We start from the raw sequence: 21,475 nt of genomic DNA on the forward strand, positions 1-21,475 counted from the left end.
GAAGATCTATATCTGTATATAAAGATATATGGAGAAATAAAGGTTCTTAAGGACTAAGGAGTGTCTGATTTGGGGATTTGAACTAGCAGAGGTATTGCAGTGAAGGAAAGGCATTCTCCAAATTCAGTGAGGTTTGCTGTGTTTTTATGCTCTATTTAAAGCTGTTTGTAGAGTTTACCTCTTTAATGGGAAGAAACAGTGGTTCTGAATGTCAAGGACCCCTTTACATGAATGCCACTTGTGACTTTAAGGTAGGGTTGTTGGCAAAGAGGTATGAAGAAAGGGAAAATTAAGATTTCAAATTTCTTGGCAATTGATTGTCTGAAATTAAGTAATGTTTTAGAGAAAGAAAAAAAAAAGGCTTTGTCGTGGTTCATTAGAAAGGATTTTAAGGGTTATATGACAACAGCGTACAGTTTGTCATTTTACTCTGATTTTCTTGTCCTGAAGAAATATTTTAGATACCGAAACATTTTCCTCACCTCGAATTTCTGACAGTCAAAACCTTAATTGTCATGGAAAGACTATTTGGAAGAAAATGCAAACCAAACAAAATACTCCAGGTTAATTGGAATATTTCACAGACACAGCTTCATAGCATCAGTGAGTAAGAAAAGTTCACAAACTCTTGTTTCAATAACCACAATTATTTTCTAGGAATTCTAAGACTTCTTTCAACTTTTCTTTTTTTTTAGTTTCTGAGTGCCTAACTCTTTTTCTTGTTTCTGGTGGTACTTTTTCAGCTGTAGTACAAGACAGGGACCTTTTAGAGTGGGTTCAAGGGAGGGCCACAAATATTGTCAGAAAGCTTGAACACCTCTTCTGTGAAGAAAGGCTGAGAGAACAGGGGTTGTTTAGCCTGGAGAAGAGAAGGTTCTGAGGAGACCTCAAGTGTGGCCTTTCAATACTTAAAGAGAGCGCATAAAAAAACAGAGAGAGATATTTTACCAGGGCCTTGGACACAAGGAGGAAATTATTCACAATGAGAGTGGTGAGGCAGTGGGATATGTTGCCCAGGGAATCTGTGGATGACTCATCATAGGAAGTGTTCAAGATCATTCTGGTTGGAGCTTTGAGCAACCTGGTCCAGTGAAAAATGTCCCTGCCCCTGGCAGGAGGTTTGAACTAGCTGTTCTCAGAAGGTCCCTTCCAACTCAAAACATTCTATGGTTCTATGAGTGAGTGAGAGCTGCTTCATCAATCTGCTGTAATATTTTTATCCAATTTGCACCATAGATTCAAGAATTGAAGGCTGTTTTAGGACATGATTTGCTAATACCAGTGATTTTTTTTATTGAATATTTTATGAATTATTGAAGCATTTACCAGAGAATAGAATTATAGTCAATGCCATTCAATCAAGCACCCTAAGCATAATCTGGAAAGACTAGCAGAAATATGGCTTGTGTGAGTGTCGTGTCATTTCAAAATGTCCATAATATTCATGTTTGAGTGTTCACAAAAAAAATATCTTTTATTTCTCAGTGATGTTTATTTGTGACCATTGTTTGCACTCCATTCTGAACTAGCAAGCTTAGGCTGGGGTTCTGTTAAGCATCTCTGATCTAGGCATAAATTTTTTATTTTCTGTTGGAAAAAATCTTGTCCTCCACATACAGCTCCTCACAAATATAAAATAACTGTAGAAATTTTCTTTTTAAAACATTGGTATCTATACCAACTTTATATATTTGGTACTACATGTATGCAAATTATATTTGAAACACATAATATATGGGTCTTCCATTTGTTTTAAATGGTAATTTTAAAGAGAAAAGATTTCCAGGAAATGTTTGAAATTTTAGCTTCCTTTCAGAAAATCAAGGTCCTGAGACTTCAGAAACAAATATAAATTAATTTATTTAGACACAAGTATTAAAAGGTCAATAGCTTTAGTATAGACTTCTGAGTGATTATTAAAATTGGGAGAACTAAATATAGATTATAGTTTGCAGGATATTTAAGCAACAGCTTTACAAATAAGGTATTTTCAGTGAGCTGGTGTATTTTGTACCTATTGAGAAATGTGGTTTGCTTGCTTTTACTAGTTATGTCTTTCTCAACCCTGCATATTTGACTTAATGTATAATAAAAACAAAGAAGCAGACTAACTTATAACCTATCTTTTGGTCCAGGACGGCTGTGTAGACAGTCAGAAACTAACTTGATCATTGTCTTCAAGGAGTTCAAAAGGTTGATCCCAAAGACAAGTAAATTTATGCAGGAGCTTGTGTTAGTTCTTTCTCCATCATTTTATACTCCAAGTAAATAGGATACCCTGGAATCCAGAGGAAAAGGTACTGCACTGCAGCGGGTATTTGGTATTGTTTAGATAAAGTCTGTTTAAAGGGGGAGAAGATAAGAGTACCATAAGCCTCTTGACAGCTTCCAGAATGAAATAAATTTTTATATCTCAAAAAAGACTCAAAGAAAATTAAGAAAAAAAAATAAACAGAGTAGAAAAATAAATCTAGTCAAAGCAAATGCTTAACACATCTAAGTATTAATCATATTACATGTGAGTGAAGGTCAAAAGAGTTGAGGTGAACAAAGAGTGCTCTAGTGCAGGCAAATGGCAAAAACCCACTAAGCTAGTGACTGAAAACAGATTAAAATTTTTTAAGTGAGACATATATGTCACAAAATCAGATTCTGATTGCTAAGGCACAGTAGGCAAGCATTAGTGAATTCTTGATAAAGCTTATTAAGACAAGAATTCAGGACTGAAATATCGAGATAAACATTTTTTTTTTCCTAACCATTGCAAAGAAAACTAAGGAATATTCCAGAGGAAGACTAAACAAAGTTACAAAAACCTGAATAAAGAAAACGAGCTTCCTAAGACTGAGTTTAGTAACTTAACTACAGGAAAAAAAGAAAAAAAAAAAAGAAAAAAGTTTATCAAATACTAGCTTTTACTCATGTATTGGGAGCAACAGGGGTACTAATTTATCTCTCAAAATGTTAGCAATCTAACATCGGTAAACTGTATAGAAGGTGGAATTAAAATAAAAAGCAATAGAGTCTCAAGCAAAATTATTATACCTAAAAAGAGAGCAGTACAGTGAGGGAGATAAATGGAGATAAATGTTGACATTTTTATACTTGAAGGTGTAGGCAGAATGGGTACATGAACATGATGTCTCTTCAGTGTGGCAGAAGTCCACTTTTTGTTTCCAAAACATTATAAATAGTATAAAGACACTTTTCCTATAGGCTATTTTAAATGCTTTTATAGGCTTTAGAGGAGAGATCAACACAAGGAAAGGACAAGAGATCACCCTTATATATGTTTGGTCTATCTAGTCTAGTATGGACCAGATAAGTGAGGACCGAAAACTGGTTTAAATGCCAGGCTCAAAGGGTTGTTATGAACATCTTGAAGTCCAGCTGGAGATTAGACACAAACAATATGCCCGGAGGGTCAATACTTAGTCCCATACAGGCTCATTCATGGCAAATTAATTTCTTGTTTTGCTTTGCTTGTGTGTGTGGCTTTCATTTTACTTACTAAACTGTCTAGCTGAGCCAAAAAAAGTTTGCTCAATTTTAATCTTCCATTTTTCTCACCATCCCAAGCAGGGGGAGTGAGCAAACAGCTGTGTGGGGCTTAGTTGCTGGCTAGGGTTAAACCACGATAGACTTATAACTTGCTTAACTTTTTTTCTGAGCCTAGTAATGAATGAAATACAAGTCCCATTAGGATAACAGTTAATAGCAGTCAAAACCAGAAGAATCTTGCTGTATGATTATTCAGTCTTAAGAAGAGCAAATTGGCAGGTTACTGGGATTGTCTTTATTCTTGGTTTTTACTGAAAATGAAAAAAATCAAATAGAGACTAATTATAATGAAAAGAAAATGCTGTGATTATGGGACTCTAGCCTGTATATATTTTTATTTGGTTGGTGTTTCTTCAGATTTAAGAACTTCTGAGTTAGCGTTTTGGATTTTAAGAGCTCTTTGGATTTAAAGATTTAAAGGCAAAAAAATGGCATGGATACAATACTATCTGGTTAATATCTATTCTCCTAAGGTAAAGGTAGTTATAGAATGTTTGCTATTAAAAAAAACCAACAAACTACAATTATGGCAAATACTGCCATAACCTGAATGGAATGTGCTAATTGACAGATACTATCACATCTGTCATGATGAACATGAATTTACTCTTCCCAGAGATCTTCAGCAACTGGCACCTTCCTGAAAGGTTCAGTGCAACTTTGTCTGATAAACATAAATCAGAATATAAGACTATGAATGCAAAATAATAAGATTGTAATACTTGCCCCCATTTCAGTAATGACAATAAATGCACAGTGTTGGTACAGAGTACTGAATACAGCTATTGCTAAGATGAAACAATAACAATTGATTAGGGCCTTATGACTAAAGTTAAAAGATGTTTATGGAGATGTGCACCTTAAAACAGGTAATTTTTCTTTATTAATTTTATTGCTGACAGCTAATGTTTGTAACTTACCTGCAGCTGTTCATTGTAAATTGAGCTAGTGGCGTATCAGTCCAAGTGCTGACCCAAGTCCTCGTTAGAAAAACCTATTATGTTAATTGATATCATTTTTTAGCAACCTCAGGAGATGCTCAGTATCCAAAGGAGATGAAACTATTCCCTTATTTCCCAAAATAGTTTCATGTACTTTATCATGTTGGAATCTGCTTGTATGGTCACTGGTTTGGCTGCTCTTCTTCTTGGACTATACTAAGAAATCAGGCTCGCAGTGTTGTTGCAACACCTTTCCCAACACAGTGGCTTTCAAACTCATAAGTGATCTCTGCAATCTTATCTGTAAGTACTGAAAGGTCACATGAAACAATAAAACCACAATAACACATTGACAATGGCATCAGTAACTTGTGCCAGAATACAATAACAAGCGCTATCAGTGTAAATGTTAATTTTTGTCAAACCACATCAAACCACTACAGAAATGTAAGTGGTATGATATAAAAAAAATAATAAATTCTACTAGTTTTCTGTGCTTTCACTTTACTTTTGTTGCCACTGTTTTTAGTGTTACATTACACATATGAAACAGCAGAATATGAAGTTAGTCACAGGTAACAACATTAATTTTTGCTATAGTAATTTATTACATATTTAGTTATTATTCATTGAATGCTTCTAAAATACTTGTTTATAAATTAGTTTCCATAAAATTCCCTACAATTGGGTGTTCTGACTTTTCACAAATAGTTTAACTAAAACAAAATGGGAAATAAAGTCAAAGATGATAGTTCTAGCTCTTACTATTTGAAACTGCTCAGCAGTATAATTTGATAGCATTCATAAAAGGTTGGCTTGCTTCAGTAAACAGATTAACAAATATACTTATATAAATTTAGCTGAATTTAATTGAATGGATGTTCAAATTTCATAAAAACTGTGTTTCCCATTTTTATTTTTTATTTTTTTTCTGGATGAATAGCAGAATTACTTTTTTATGTCCAACTGATCAACTTACTGACAATCTGACAGAGGAAATGCCATAGTGTCAGTATATAATGTCAAATATATACTCCTCATTGTATTTCAGAACTCAAATGACACGTCAAAGCGTAAATATTTCAAGCCATTTTTGAAGCATTTTGCTGTTGATATAAAATTCTGTGCAGCCCCCAAAATTCATAGATAATAAAGTGTAATTGGGACACATCTAACTATAAATGCATAAATGTAGATCAACAATTTAGTCAATAAAAAAGCCTACTTCTGTGTGAATTATTAGAAATTTTTAGTTAGAAAACTTAAAATATCATTAAGTCATCTCATGGTGTGATCTTGCTCAGTACCACAGAAAATTTTTACACCAGCCAAGGAATTCTCTGTAAAAGACCAGAATTTTTCAAAATAAATTTTTCCCATGCTTTTTATTTTTATTATTGTCTTCATGCCTAGCAAAATTAAGATGAAATTTTGTTTTCTCTTATTTTTTTCCCTGCCATTCTTTGTTTCTAATATATTATTATGTAATTTTTTTTGAAACTTGATTTCACATTTTCTTATTCTATTTTTCATTGCAACTCAGTGTGTCCGCAATTGCTGACATAGCAAAATTTTTTGAAAGACAGAAATCAGATATTTTTTTTTAATCTCAAGATTTTAATAGGCCTTGAAAGACTTCCTGCTTTTGAGGAAAATAAGACAAGCACTTAGTAGTTATATTTTTCCCTTCATCTTCAGCAACCATTTTGAAAAGTTTGTCTTTTACTGTGTCATTTCATCCCAGATATTTAAGTCTTTTTTCAACCTCTCCATTATATAATGTCATGTTATGCTGCTTATTATGTTTTCCAGTATGCTGTTTAGGAAAGTACAAGTGTTTCAAGATAAAATGGCCAGAATTTTTCCAAGACCTGACAGATTTGCTAACAGAGAAACAGTTCTGATCAGCACCCTACCACACCTCTATACCTTTGAAATGAATCACATATGGCATCAATGCTGTTTGCTTGAATTAACTCCAATTTTCTATTGACCAAGAACAGGCGAGAACAGAGACTCAGCTGTTCTTAGCTAGCACATATGGTCCAGTGTTTTTAGTAATTTACTTACTATAATAAAAAAGTACTGAATGCTGAAACCAAATCCCACTGCAGAACGCCTCAGTGGTGGCTTATGCTAATATATAGCTGTCAAATATCTTACATAAGAGCTATTTAGTAAAGAAATACTTGAAATTATTTGTTATTTTGGATGTTCAGTGTTTTTGTTAGGTCTGGCAACAAAACTGATGGGGGGAATTTTTTGGGGGAAAAAAGCCACCAATCTGTCTGTTTCTCTAGACTGATTTTGATGACTATCATTACAGGAAACAAGTAATGCTAATATTGTTACTTGACAGGTACCAAAAAACTGACAATGGAAGTTCTGTTAAGTTTTTAAAATCTGTGAAGATAATGAAACAGTATTTATTTCTAACTGTTTGAGGCAACAAATTAGCAAATAATAGTTAGTGGGCTTTCTATCCCTTCTTCTCATTCAAAGAGCTCTTGGATGTTATTAGTTTGATTTCTAATGCTGCCTGATGAATTTCTTTTAAATCACAACAGCAACAGAACCTTCTGGGCATAGAGCATATTAATTTTGCTTTGAACACTGAAAAAACATCTTCCATGCCAGTATAGGTGCTGTGAGAATACAATTGTTAAAATCGTGGTGTTGTGACATATTCTCATGCTATTAAGGTAAATATTTAAAGTAGTATTTGTGAAATTCATGCGTAGTTCCAATGACAAAACCACACACTCACTGTGTTTGGAAAAGGAGCTTGCTTCCAGATAGAGTGCAAATGAGTGTGGAGGTATTGTCCTGCAGTTAGTATCTGAGAACAGGCAGAGTGAGCAGAATGGGATTTATTATCACAGAACATGCAGAATATAGGATCTGCTTTAAAAACAGATTAAATTTGCTTAGTGTCTTATTCCTACTTATAAAGGGAAAAACCCACAGAAGTGTGAGAAATACCAAACTTATCATCTGCCACAACATTTTACAGAAAGAACTATTGTGACATTAGTTATAATTTGGTAGAGGATTATAAATCATTGGGGTATAAAAGGCAAGGAAGTTTTCTGAAATCCATTAGTGGTTTTTGAGCTATAATATCCTTACTTATTTCCAGCTCAAAGCTGATAGTGAAAACTTACTTATTTCAACAGCATTAAGGTTTGGGGTTTTGTAACCATAACTTCTTTTAAATATTTAATGTTTGTTTAAAAATCTCTTTTGTAAAACAAAAGCACAATCTTGGCAAGAGTAGAAATGTCTTTGAGCACTACATTTTTCATTCTTCTAGCTCTATTCTTGGCAGAAATACCTTTCCTACCTTTTTTCGTTTGTGCTCTATGGACCATGAAAACAGCCATTATGGAGGAGAGAACACAGTACGCATTGGTTTTATTGTATTTATGCTGATATAACCAAATCTAAATCAGCTGGTTCACTTCAGGGTTTTCAGGCCTCAGCAGTTAAGAAAAAATAGGGGCAAAGGGAGAGCAGAGAAGAAAAGAAATTTCCTGAAGTCGGAGGGCCAGAGTCAGTGAGACCAGTCTGATGAAAAGGAAAGTGTCTTTTTCCACATTCTTTGATGACTGAGAAAAAGATTGTCTCATAGTTCCAGGAGACAATTAAAAAAATACAGTACTATAAATGTTATTTTTATAACTAGTTCCTAATCTGATTAGAAAATCTGACGATATCAGAAGTTTTAACACAGGCTGTCTGTTAGTGATAGAGGACAGTTAAGTTGATTTAAGTCTGGCCTACTGTCCACCATTCGTGGAGAAATGCATGTTATTTTCAGTATACTTTAGACGCTAGTGATTAGCAAATTGCTCTATAAAAGCTATACCTTCACCTCTAACAATGAGTCTGTGGAGACTTTGGAATGCCTATGTTATTGTACTATATTATAGAGGCATCAGGTGCACATATGCAATTAAGACCAAATTGTGTTTTACACATAATGGGGTCAGCTATGTAAAAATCAGTAAATATGTTGCTTCTGCTGGCTGAAAAAAACAGCACTTTTGCAGTGTAGAATTAGCTATGTCTTACTGGGAACTGAAAATTGTTTTGTCATTATAACAAATTTAAATGGTTTATTTAAAACAAAATATCTAGAAATAGGGCAGGTAGAGATACTGTGTAAAGGTGAAAAATTCATATCTTTCATTCTGATTCTTATAGTGGATTCCGGTATTGATCATTATTTGCATATATTGCTGTTTAGCTCAGAAGTCCCAATAAGGGACCATCATTGCCCACTTCAGAAACATTGAGGGGTTTAGACAAAATAGTACCTATTTTAAAGAATTTTGATTCATATTAAGAACTGGTAGAGGTGGGTCAGTATACACTGATACAAATTACAGAAAGTACAAAATAATGTACAACGGAATGAGCACATCATCAGTCGTTGATAGATACTTGAACAGTAGCACTCAGCCTTTACAAGTTTTCAGCTGGTGACAGTTCAGGACAGGGAGCATGCTATTTATGTTTGTTTACAATTTATTTTCAATTATGCAAGTGTTCAAAGTCTTTCAGTTAACTTTATTTTTTAAATCTTCCTGTATTTATAATGCTTGAGGACAATTGAAGTATCCCTAAAACTTTCTTTACCCTAGGCTAAATTTGAAATGTATTAATATTTTATCTCTCTATTAATGGTACTAATCGTCTGTGGCCTAACATGCCAGGGACATATCCCAAATGTGTTAGAAAAAACATGAACCATAAGAGGATCATCTATAATGTTTGCTTCACCTAAATTTGACATCTAGTCACCTTTTGTTTAGAAAAAATCTTGAGATAAATTAGTGCTATTGCTATTATTAAAAACATCATAAATAAATAAATAAATAAATGAAGTCTCACTTACAGAAAAGAATAAGGAATAAATAAATTACAACTGTTATATGGACACTTAAGCTTGGATTTCCATAATGCTGTTCAGGATTTTCAAGGGGTCATGTATGAAGCAACTGGGATGAGTTTACTTGAGCATCAAAGGACTGAAGGGTGACAAAGACAGGAAAACACATTTCCCTTGTTAACAGCAGGCTTGCCTTTGGCTCAATTTATAAACTATATAAGTTTAGAGAGGTTTTTGAATTTTAGTTGTTTGGTTGGTTGATTGGTTGGTTTGTTTGTTTTCCCCAAACAAGAAGGTATAGATTTTGATTTGCTTTCTTGAAGTTGCTTAACATCAAATTTGAAGAGTCTCCAAAAATACATTTTGTATGTAACTTCATACTGATTAAGAATCATAGAAATCAATGAAAACTCTAAGTGGAAGGAACCTTTAGAGATCGGTTCCCCCTTTTGGAAGAGATCTGTTTTCCTAATTGAAAGCTTATTTGGGGCCGTGTCAAGCTCTCTCAAATATTTCCCGTGAGCTGATTCCATTACCTCTCTGAGCTACCTGTTTCAATGCGTTAAGTTGTTCACAGAGTGAAGAACTTCTGTCTTATGACAACACAGAATTTCCCTTCAGAAACTTGGGCCATTGCTTCTTATCCTGTCGCCATGAATCCTAATTCGTATGTTCAACTTACCTTCAACCTTATTTTTAGATAATGGAAGAATGTGATTAGAATCTGTGTAAGCCTTCCATTCTAGGTTGAACAGCACCATTTCCATCAATCTGTCTTAGTAAATTAAGATCACAGAATCATAGAATAGTTCAGGTTGGAAAGGACATTACGATCATCTAGTTCCAACAGCCCTGCCACGGGCAGGGACACCTCACACTAAACCATGCCACCCAAGGCTCTGTCCAGCCTGGCCTTGAACACTGCCAGGGATGGAGCATTCACAACCTCTCACAGCTCTCACAGCTTCTTGGGCAACCCATTCCAGTGCCTCACCACCCTCACAGTAAAGAACTTCCTCCTTATATCCAATCAAAATTTCCCCTGTTTAAGTTTTAACCCATTACCCCTTGTCCTATCCCTACAGTTCCTAATGAATGGTCCATGCCCAGCATCCCTGTAGCCCCCTTCAGATACTGGAAGGCTGTTATGAGGTCTCCACACAGCCTTCTCTTCTCCAGGCTGAACAGCCCAAACTTTCTCAGCCTATCTTCACATGGGAGGTGCTCCAGTCCCCTGATCATCCTCGTGGCCCTCCTCTGGACTTGTTCCAACAGTTCCATGTGCTTTTATGTTGAGGACACCAGAACTGTACACAATACTCCAAGTGAGGTCTCACAAGAGCGTAGTAGTGGGGCAGGATTACCTCATTTGACATGCTGGTCATGCTCTTTTTGATGCAGCCTAGGATGAAGTTGGGTTTCTGGGCTGCGAGCGCACACTGCCTGCTCATGTTCATTTTCTCATCAGCCAACACCCTCAAATCCTTCTCTGCAGGGCTGCTCTGAACCTCTTCTCTGCCCAGCCTGTATTTGTGCATGGGATTGCTCCTACCCAGGTGTAGTACCTTGCACTTGGCATGGTTAAACTTCATGAGGTTGGCATCAGCCCACCCCACAAGCATGTCAAGGTCCCTCTGGATGGCATTCCTTCCTCCAGTGTATCAACCAAATGCCTTGCTGAGGGCATACTCAGTCCCACTGTCCATGTCACTGACAAAGATGTTGAACAAGATCTCCAACCATCTGATCACCTTGGTGGGCACTCTCCAATTTTAACATCTCTCTTGAAACTGGAGAACCAAAAATGGACACGATGTTCCTACTGTGGTTTGACAAGTGCCAAGTATTGTGGATTTATCATATCCCTTGTTCTGTTTGCTATGTACTTTCTTGCTGATACAGACTGCAGTTTGTTTTCCTGCTGCAAGTGTGGGCTGCTTTTTTATGCTCCGCTTGCTGTCCTATTGGATCCATAAATTCTTTTCAGCCAAGATAAACTCCTGATTGTCAGTTCCCAGCCCGTATGGATGTTTGAGATTATTTTCCTCCTGGACAGACTTTGCATTTATCTTTGTTAAACCTTATGCAATTCCTGTTATTGTAATTTTCCAGCCTCTTTCTGCATGGTAGCTTTTTTTTCCAATATATCTACCTCTCCTTCCTGTTTAGTGTCTTCCACAGTCTTGGTAAGGGTGCCTTCATTGCCATTTTCCAAACCGTTTAGAAATATTTTGAAAGTCTAGGGCTGACCCCTGAGCCATTCCACTCATCACAAGATGTCAGTCTGGCCTTGAGCTATTAACTACCACCTTTAAAGTTTAACATCTCAGACATTTCTCCACTTGTAGTGCTCCATCTGTGCAGTCCATATCCTGCCAGCTTGTCATCAAGGATGTTGGGAGAGACCTGGCACCTTGCTAAGGCTAATATAGATGGACCTTTATGAATGCATTTTTCATATGTCATTCTTTTTGTCTGAAAACACAGAAGTGATGAGCTTGGTGAAGTAATTCCGAGGTGACATTTCGTAGTCTGTGTATTACAGAAGGTCAGAATAAATCTACATAATTATTGCTCTGGCCTTAGAAGAATCCACAAATCTAACAACTTAAAGAAAAGTGGCTTTTGTCCACTAAGTATGCATTGCTCAGGACAACAGAAGCCACATAGCTGTTGTAGGGAGTGTCATAAATGGAAAATAATGAAATCACATTTGGAGTCTTGACTCCGGAAGAGGATGTAACATAACGATTGTCTTTTTTTAATTCCTGTGTCGTGAAGAATGCTTTCATAGAATATATAACGACTGGGCTTCTGATTTTTTTTGTTTTACTTGTTGGTTTTTTTCCCAAAATTTAATCAATTACCTTTAATTACCTTTGTTACTACACCCTCATGTGAGTTTAACTGTTGCATGGGTGAAAGCAAAGCTGGGCAGTGACACTCACGTGCTTTTATAAACCAGGAAAGAAGTTGAATGCTATCACTGCAATAAAAATCTCCATTGATGGATGTGTGTTTTTTCTTTGTAGAAAAATGTTACTGTATCATGAGGTCTGCTTCCCTGTCGATTGATCCTTGTTTATTCTGGCATTCATTCAACATGCCGATTTTTTTCTAACCTTGTGGTCCAGAGCCTTGCTACTCAGATATTTGTCTTTACTAGCCAGTTTTTTGCAATCAAGTTGCAACACATTGCTAACAACAATTCTTTCTATTTCCAGTCGCAAATTTAGTCATAGCATTATACTAATTTAGAGCCTTTGCAATGCTTCCTTTTGTGATCTCTGACATGCAGTTATTTTCCAATGATATTTAATTTTTGAATGCTGAGTATGTCACCGACAATATCCTCTGAATGCCATTGTGAGAGATCCTGTTTTCTGCACCACAGTTTCTTCATTTTTTAGCCTTTTCATTTCTATCTTTCCTTTTAGTTTTTTTTGTGGGTTTTTTGTTTGTTTGTTTGTTTGTTTTGTTGTTTGTTTTTTTGTGTGTGTGTTTTTTGTTTTCGTTTTTGTTTTGTTTTGTTTTTAATTCCAGTAAAATTTGAATGTGGAAAAGCATAAGACGTTTTCTTCTTTGCACTGTCTTCTGCATTACTGAGGGAACACAAGCATTATAAATCATGTCACCACAAGTTATGTTATACAGACATAATTTCTTGTTAATTTCAATTTAGGCTGGATTTGCAGACTGATTGCCAGTTAGATAAAACAATATGGTAAAATAACACAGATAAAATAACACACTTAACTGACGGGCTATATAAGTTGATTAACCAGATTGATTTGCACACAGTGAAAGATGAAAACAATGTAAATTGCAGCATCTGCTTCTGTCTGTATGAATGACATAATCATGGCCAAAAGAAACAATATGTACATATTGGAGTGTCAGACTCTTTAGTTCAATGTCAAATGGGTTTCTGATGCTTTGATTGTTATGGCTTCTTGATTTTAGTCACGTTTTTCTGCTGAATAGCTTGCTAAACACAGAGGAAAACCACTTGTTCTATTTTCCTGAATCAAATGTTGGGTTCGTTTTGTTTTTTTTTTTTTTTTTTAGGTAAAAAATTCTTTGCTGTATGTAAAATAAATCCCAGAATGTGTACTATACACTTTTTTTTTTAGTAAGAATTTCTAAATGGTAGAATTCAAGGGTCACAAGTAGATGGCCTGTTTTCCTTTACCTCATTTCCGTTCTGACCTTTAGCTTTTAATGGAAGAAAGCACTGCAAAGACATTGGCTCATTCTGCCCATATGAGGAAAGTAAGACATCACTATGCACTTGTTAGCTTCACATCTGTGAGCCATGTACACTGATGTTTGAGTTTCTGTGTTGTCTTCTACAGTCTTATTAATCATATGTAGACTTTTTTACATTTTTGTTGCTGTTTTAGTAATTCCAGTAGAGCAAGCTATCCTGTGAAGGTGCTTTCTCTGATTTTGTTGTTGACTTTTGTTCCCTCCTTTTAAGCAGTAGCTGTGGATTCATACCAGTTAATTCAGTCATTGTAATATGAGCCCTCTGTCCTTTTGAAGATATGGTATATTTTTGCATGCTCTAATGCTTCAGCAGAAAGCAAGCACTCCCTTTGCTAACATGTTTTCAACCTGGGATTTATTTTCAACAGAAATATAGAAATGTAGTTTCTGTTTTTGAATGTAATCTGAACTACATTACAGTTCATTCTTTATTTTATCTTATAGTTCATTTGGCTTTTTCTTTTTGTTTTTCTTTCCTCAACATCTATCAGCAATGTGTATCTAACATAGAATCATAGAATCATGGAATCATAGAATGGTTAGGGTTGGAAAGGACTTTAAGATCATCCAGTTCCACCCTCCCCACCCCCTGCAATGGGCAGAGGTGCCTCATACTAGACCATGTCACTCAAAACTCTCTCCAGCCTGGCCTTGAACACTGCCAGGGATGGAGCATTTACCACTTCTTTGGGCAACCTGTTCCAGTGCCTCACCACACTCACAGTAAAGAACTTCTTCCTTGTACCCAACCTGAATTTCCCATATCTAGCAATTTCCTAAAATTGTTTTCTCTGCCAATTTTTCATATTGCTCATTATTTATGATGGCTAAAACGTTTTCTTTTTTATTGGGTTGTAGATTATATGTCAAAAGAATTGAATATATGTTATTGGTAAATTTTTTCAGATATTGAAAAACATTAATTTTTCACGCTTTCTGTATTACACAGCAGTATAGATTTCTACAGAGCTGATGTTCATTGTTTGAAATATCTTATGCTACCGTGCAGTATTAAATGTTAGCAAGAGTTACTTGATTTACAAAGCAAACCCTGTGTGGAGAAAGCATATCTGTTTGGTCTTCTCTATTTTATGTATTCACACTATATGCTGAAAAAGAATTATTTCCCCTTTCATTGTTACTAAAATCTTGTGCCATCAACCACAGGCTATGTTCAGTACAGTAACAATATGTTCATGTGGAGTCCTCCTAAAGGTCTTCAATTCTGTTAGCACTGACACTAGTTAGTTCAAATGTTTGATTTGCTAACTTCCCAGAGAGAGTGAAATAACTCTTAGATTGTATCATGACTGGGGGACAAAGTCATCTTTTTTTCTAAAAAAAATATTCATTTTATTCCACATACACTACTAATTTTCCTCTGCACAGAATTTATGGCTGTCAATCAGATGAACTTCAGAAAGATTTGTAGTGTCAATCTTTGTTTAGCATCTCCACCAGAGTTAATGGCAGAGTTATGTTTAAGGCTGACATTAAAAAATTCAAGACTTCTTAAAAAGTTAGATTACACTAGTTCTCATGCTTTATTTCTACATTTCATTTACTAAACATGATACATTACCAAACATTTTCTGATACATCTTGATTTTGAATCATTATGAAAAAAAGGGGCAAATGTAATATAGAATATTTAAGACTTCTAATACTTTCAGTTTATCCACTGGTTCTGATCTCTTAAGCACTGTGTTTTACAAAGATGAGGAAAGGTAATATCTTTTTTTTAAAGAAGCTGCGGTGAAAAAAATGAAGCAACTCTTCTGTAGATGCTCAGCATCACTTTGTGCTTAACTGGTGTCTTTTTTGTCTCAAACTACCGTCTCTCTCTTTCTATCAGAACAGTTCTTTGCATTCTTGGAATATTAAAGCACAAAACACATATTTATTTTTAGGACTTTTAGTAGTCAGTTTCTGAATGGCAAGCTAGAATTAGTGTGACCAGACTGTGATACTCTCTCTGTTGCCCTCTCCCTCACATCAGTTTTCTTCATAAATTGCCATCTGTAAATGCTTTAATTACTTCAGGTTGCCACAGTGTGTAGGTTTTCTGAATTGCTCAGGAGTACCTGAGTGATTGAAGTAAGAGTGAAGATTTCAAATGTGCCAGAATCCACAGATTCTCCTATAACACCAACATTGTTGATGGCTACAATGAAATACTTAATAGTTTTACACTTATTTCAAATACTCATAGGTCTTCATCCTACATAAAATCATGTCAGCAATAAAAAACAGATAAACAACAGATATTGCATATTTTCTTGACCATCTTTCCAGATGCTTTGATTTACACAAACAAAATGAGACGTACAGATTAGATTAAATGCTCAAGTACTCTTAAAGCTTTAGTGAAATCTGACAAGTAGTAAAATACAATAAGAGAGCAATGTCCAAACTGGTTATTGGCTTTCACTCATGTTGCATCTAATATTTGTCTTTCAGAAATCCAAAATCTCCACTTACGACAAGATGTGGGCCTTCATGAGTAGCAGGAGGCAGTCAGTACTTGTCAAAAGTAATGAAGAAGGCATCCAGCGTGTGCTTACCTCTGATTATGCATTCTTAATGGAGTCGACAACGATTGAGTTTGTCACACAGCGGAACTGTAACCTAACACAGATTGGAGGCCTGATAGACTCAAAAGGTTATGGCGTTGGAACTCCCATGGGTAGGTGATATGCCAATCGTTTGTGCTCTGCTCATTAATCTTAGTTGCTGCAGCAGCCTTGAAAAGCTTCAATACATTGTTGCTTTCTCTACATTGCTAACGCTTTTTTCTTGTCCTCTTTTTTTCCTACCTGGGGAAAGTATTATGTATTTTATCAATATTTATGGTTCTTATAAACATAAAAATAATTACTTTATAAAAATTGGCATTTTCATAAATGTTTCTCTTGAGTGGTGTCTTCCAACAGCACAAAGTACTTTTCACAGTATTTTATTAAAAAGAAAAAGTTTTTAAAATGTTGCTCTCCCTCTTTAGAGTATGAGGTGCTAGTAATACAATGCTTGCAAATGGGGACAATGCTTCTCTAGTGAGAGGGCTGATCACTGAGATTTTTAAAAGAGAAGGAAAGATACCATAACATGTCATGTACAAATCCACAGAAATATTGAATTAACCTTGTGGAATTTAGTTTTGCAGAGCAATTCCAATCCTGTAAGAATTTTCCAGGTCAGGTGTTGTACAAAACTTTAATTGAAAGATGAGAAGCCAACTACAGACATTAGTTTCACTGGTAGAATCCACAGGGTAGGATTCAGCAAGCACTGAGGTGCTGAGTTCCCATTGACTACAGTGATTATATTTTTTTAAGGACATGAGCTGAGAATCTGGTTTTAAATATCAGAATAGATGGGAATAGAAAATGGTGTGATACAAACACGCTGTCAGTAATGTACAATGATTCTACTTAATATTGTAAGACTATTCTGCTGAATTATTTGCAAGACAAATATTTATTTTAACACTATCTTTCGAAGAATTTATCATTTTGTAATGGATGTGAATATATTTTGTTATTCTCAGGTTGGTCTTACATTTGGTACTGATTTTATCTGTTTTAATAATCTACACTAAATCATTGTATAGGGAAATTGTGTCCAGTACAATCAAACACATGGTATGGAAGATTAAGAAATCAACTTAGCTGGAATCTCTTGGATAAAGAGGTGACTAGTATTATCAAATATAGCTTTCCATGTGTGTTGTAAATATTTACTGCAACTTTACCAACATCTTTATAATGTCTATTTTTTCAGTAATTCTCCATGAAATAGACATATGCAAAAATTATGATTCTATTCCTTCTGTCTTTCAACACTTAATTGTCAGGAATATAATTTCAATCTGTATATGAATATTTCTATCCTTTTCTATTGTAGCTTCTTATATTGCTGAACATGTTCTCTAGACATATAAGTGCTAGAAAGGACTGGACTTCAACACTCCTGCTCCTTTTGTCATTTCTTATTTTCTGGCATATAAAGCTTTTGTTATTTTGAGGATGAAACCCACCTTCCATTTAGGTTTATTATGAGGGAATTAAATAGAAGTGGCAGTGAAAATCCTTGAATAAGCTGCATGCAAAATTCTGAAGGATCTAAAGCATGTCCTGGAAATCTAAGAAACAAAGTGATAGGAATCAGAGAGACCAGGCTATTTTACAAATTATTTTGATATTTTGTAAATCAGATAAGCACCATAAATACCAGAGAAAACAAACATAAAACAATGATAAAGCCAGAAAAAGACTTCGAAGACAGAAGTATTGGTTGTAAAGAGGCAAGGAGTCAAGTATGTAAACTGTCATTTGGTCTTTGACCCCTACCTTATTTATCTAGAACAGGCATTATACATGCACTATTTCTTCATTAACTTATAATATTTTCAGAGTTATTATTCAGCTTTTATTCATCTGAAAGTTTTCAAGTCATGAAAAGATTTCTGAGTCAAGAGAAATAATAATGTACAAGGGGATCTGTGAGCTGACAATTGCCTTGAACCAAAGTGAAACAAATAAATAGAAGACATACCTGCAGGAATCAGAGATCACAAAAGGAGGTAAAACAAGAGCTGAAACAGTGTTAAACTTAGCAAGAGAAGTTGAAATAAGATCTGAAGAAAGGATGAACGCTTTGTAAAAGAAAATATGAGAGAACTAAAGTAAGATGCAATGTAAGGTTTTCACATAAAAAATGAAGGTAGAATAAAACAACATCAGGAGCTTTCCCAGAAGAGCTAAGAATAAGAAATTAATCCTGGCATTGGTCAATATGTATAAAATGCTATCCAGAGAAATAACATTTATAAAAGTTTTGTATCCTGTGTATTAACTGCACAGTCTTAGACGAAAGAGAGGGGTAGCCTCCACTAAAATAATGCATAGTTCAGACATGCATCTGAAAGGAAACCTTGTGAAGAAGCATAGTGCCTGTCAGAATAGTTTCTGTTAAATATGTTGCTTTATTGAAGCTAAAATATCTTACAGAGAAGTGGATAATACAAAATAAACTCATGCATTATTGCTAATCTTATTTCTGCAGGAAAAATTTTTTTTTTAATTTTTAAAAATTTATGACACAGGCAAAACTGCAGAAGTAGATTTCATCATTATTTAATGATTATGGAAGAATATTTAGACAAGCAATTGTGTAATATTTCTTTAGAGCTAATAATCCTTAGAGTAACTTGTCAAGTGCTTGGAAGTGTAACTGTTTCACAGACAAAGCACATGTTACTGCTTGTGCCTATTTGGGAAGAAGCACATCTCTCTGAAGAACAATAAAGGCACAGTATCTGAAAGATATAGATGTCATCTCCCCAAATTTACTGAAACATCCAATTTGTCTCCTGGAATAGTGGCTTAAAGTTTCAGAAATATTTACATGCAAAATGAAATTTATAGTATACAGTTGTTATAGGCATTATGTTCAATACAGTAGAATGGATATGGTTACTTTTGGAGAATAGCAGCAAAGGAAGTAGGTGCAGTGTATTTTGTTCCTTTTGAAGGCTAATGGAATAATGGTTAGTTAGAACATAATTTGAGTCTAAGTAGCTGCAAGGAGAAGATCTAAAATATTTCCTAACAGAAAAGCATGTTATCAGAGTAGTTTATGATAGGATAATCACTTAGAAAATGCAATCACCCAAATATAGCACCAGCTTAGAGTACTGCAGGAAAAGCTCTTTGTTCACAATGTGAAAGTTTTCTGTATTCAGAAACAGATGCACAAGATAAGAAAGAAACAGCAGGTCAGGCAGCGTATAGGTATCAACTTGTTCCAAACACTCTGAAGAAACAAAATCTGTTTATATAATTATTCTAATCCTACTAAAATCATTAGTTATGTACACAAAGTTTAGATTGCTAAAAAGTAGACTAAAGAAAGGAAATTGGAAACAACATACTTTTTGGCATGAAGTAGTATCAGGGTTTAAAATAACAAAATAACCTTTAAAATAACAAAATACACTGATGTATTTTGGAATACCTACTTGGAATAGGTGCAAGGCTGCATTCTGTGTGATATCGTTGCTGTTAAATTTATTTAATATGCCACAGATAACACCCACAGAACTGAAAAATGTGCTAGAGATAGTGAATTTGAAGTGGAGGAGAGAGAACAAACTCTGGGATTTTAAGGACAGATCGTCTAGAGTATTACTTATTGCCTCCAGTAGTTTTAAATGTCCATTTCTTCATCATGCATGATAAAAATATTTAAAATTGAGTTTGCTCTTCAATAAATCCCAGTTGGGTTAAATTTACCATTGCAAGGAATTCCTAAATGTTTATTCCACAGGTTTATGGTCTTACAAACATAAATTGTAACATTTTTTCTCAAGAAAACCTGGTCTATCCAGCAATATACATTTTATGCCCTAAAGAAACACAGTTAGTATTGATTTCCTATGGTCAACATACTGTAAAACACAGTAATATTATGTGACAAATATTATTTCCCAGAATGAGTATTTATTAACATCCTTGTTAACATGAAGTGACCCACATGAAAAGTTAGAAGTTTAGCTTCTACACACTCTATATTAAGGTCTGAATCGCTTGCAAAGCTACTTTTTACTCTCCGATTAGAAGAAACATTCTAAATCATTTATTGGAAAAAAAGCAAATCTTCATCTCTCTGGGGTGTCTTCAGGTTCTTATTTCTTTTCCAAATTCCTGTTTCTCCTCAGCATGTTAGACATCTGGCTGCTTTCCATCTGGCTTGGGCACATTTTTCTGTTGGATTTTGCCAATTGCTTCTATGTTGAACCTGGAGGATATAAATGGCTGACAAGTGTATATGTCAAACCCATTCCATATGAGCAGATCTACTGAACATGCACCTTTCAGATGATCTATATTTATGTGGCAACTCAGGACTATCCTGTATATGCCAAACTAACTCTGCATGTGTGGAGACTCATGCAAAGTAATGCCTCTGACATTTTGAAAATGAAACATGGTGGGTGTAAGTAAACTTACAAATTTGCATATATTTCTTCTAACTCTTAAGAAATACAAAATAGAAAGTGGTGTTTGAGAAATTTGGTGCATATAAGAAATTAGAGATAGCCATTTCTCTGCTGTTTCTCTGTGACTGTTGAGCTGTGGAAAGTTACAGAATTAGACTACAAGGGGGTTTAACTGTATAGCTCTCATGTTCCTGATAATATTTAATAATGGTGAGGTAAAAATCAGCATGAAAAAAAGGTAAAATACACATTTCTTTTACCCTTTCTTCCTGTGCAATTACTAAAGAAAAGGGCTATTAATATTAACAATAACTGAGTTGCAGAACATAGGGAGATATTACATGAGCATCTTCAATTTTGCCAGTTTATTGATTTTTCTCTTGCTATGACCAAACTATGACTTTTCATACTAGAGCATCTCACTATATTCCTGATCTTTCCATACTGATGGACTATCAAGATGCCTTGACAAATGCTGAAAAAAGTTTGAGGTTCAGATTTTTATTATTTAACTCTTAACTTAAAAACTGTTAAAAAAAGAGAAGTGCACTCCCACAACTACATAGAGACTCTTCAATGTACATAGGGATAAAATACAGCTCTCATGGTATGAATGAAATTAAATAGTGTATTTTGGGGTCAGCATATCAAGTTGATAAAGCTACCAACATTTCATTGCCAAGTTAAGTCTTACAGAACTACCCATTACGCAAATCTGTAACATGCAATAGTATCCAGGTATAAAAGTCTATTCATTTAAGCGCATAAATACATCAGTACAGTGTATATTTATATATTCACGATAGAAAG

General features: G+C 34.8%; 1 protein-coding gene across 8 annotated transcripts in view; it reads left to right on the forward strand.

Annotated features, from left to right (window-relative positions):
• GRIK2 (glutamate ionotropic receptor kainate type subunit 2) overlaps window positions 1-21,475 on the forward strand; it is a 401,313-nt gene that overhangs the window by 345,416 nt on the left and 34,422 nt on the right. For 7 of the 8 annotated variants that reach the window (XM_061369874.1, XM_061369873.1, XM_061369876.1 and 4 more), the window contains one exon: window positions 16,126-16,351. In XM_061369874.1, coding sequence (XP_061225858.1) covers window positions 16,126-16,351 — 226 coding nt within the window. Of the gene's footprint in view, window positions 1-10,096; window positions 10,145-16,125; window positions 16,352-21,475 lie in introns of those variants that run through there. The other variant, XM_061369881.1, reaches the window with a different exon arrangement.

Source organism: Neopsephotus bourkii, unplaced genomic scaffold (genome assembly GCF_033783945.1).
Source record: "Neopsephotus bourkii isolate Nb327-2 ecotype Australia unplaced genomic scaffold, CSIRO-AGI_Nbou_v1 NB_1511, whole genome shotgun sequence".
NCBI classification, from domain to species: domain Eukaryota; kingdom Metazoa; phylum Chordata; class Aves; order Psittaciformes; family Psittacidae; genus Neopsephotus; species Neopsephotus bourkii.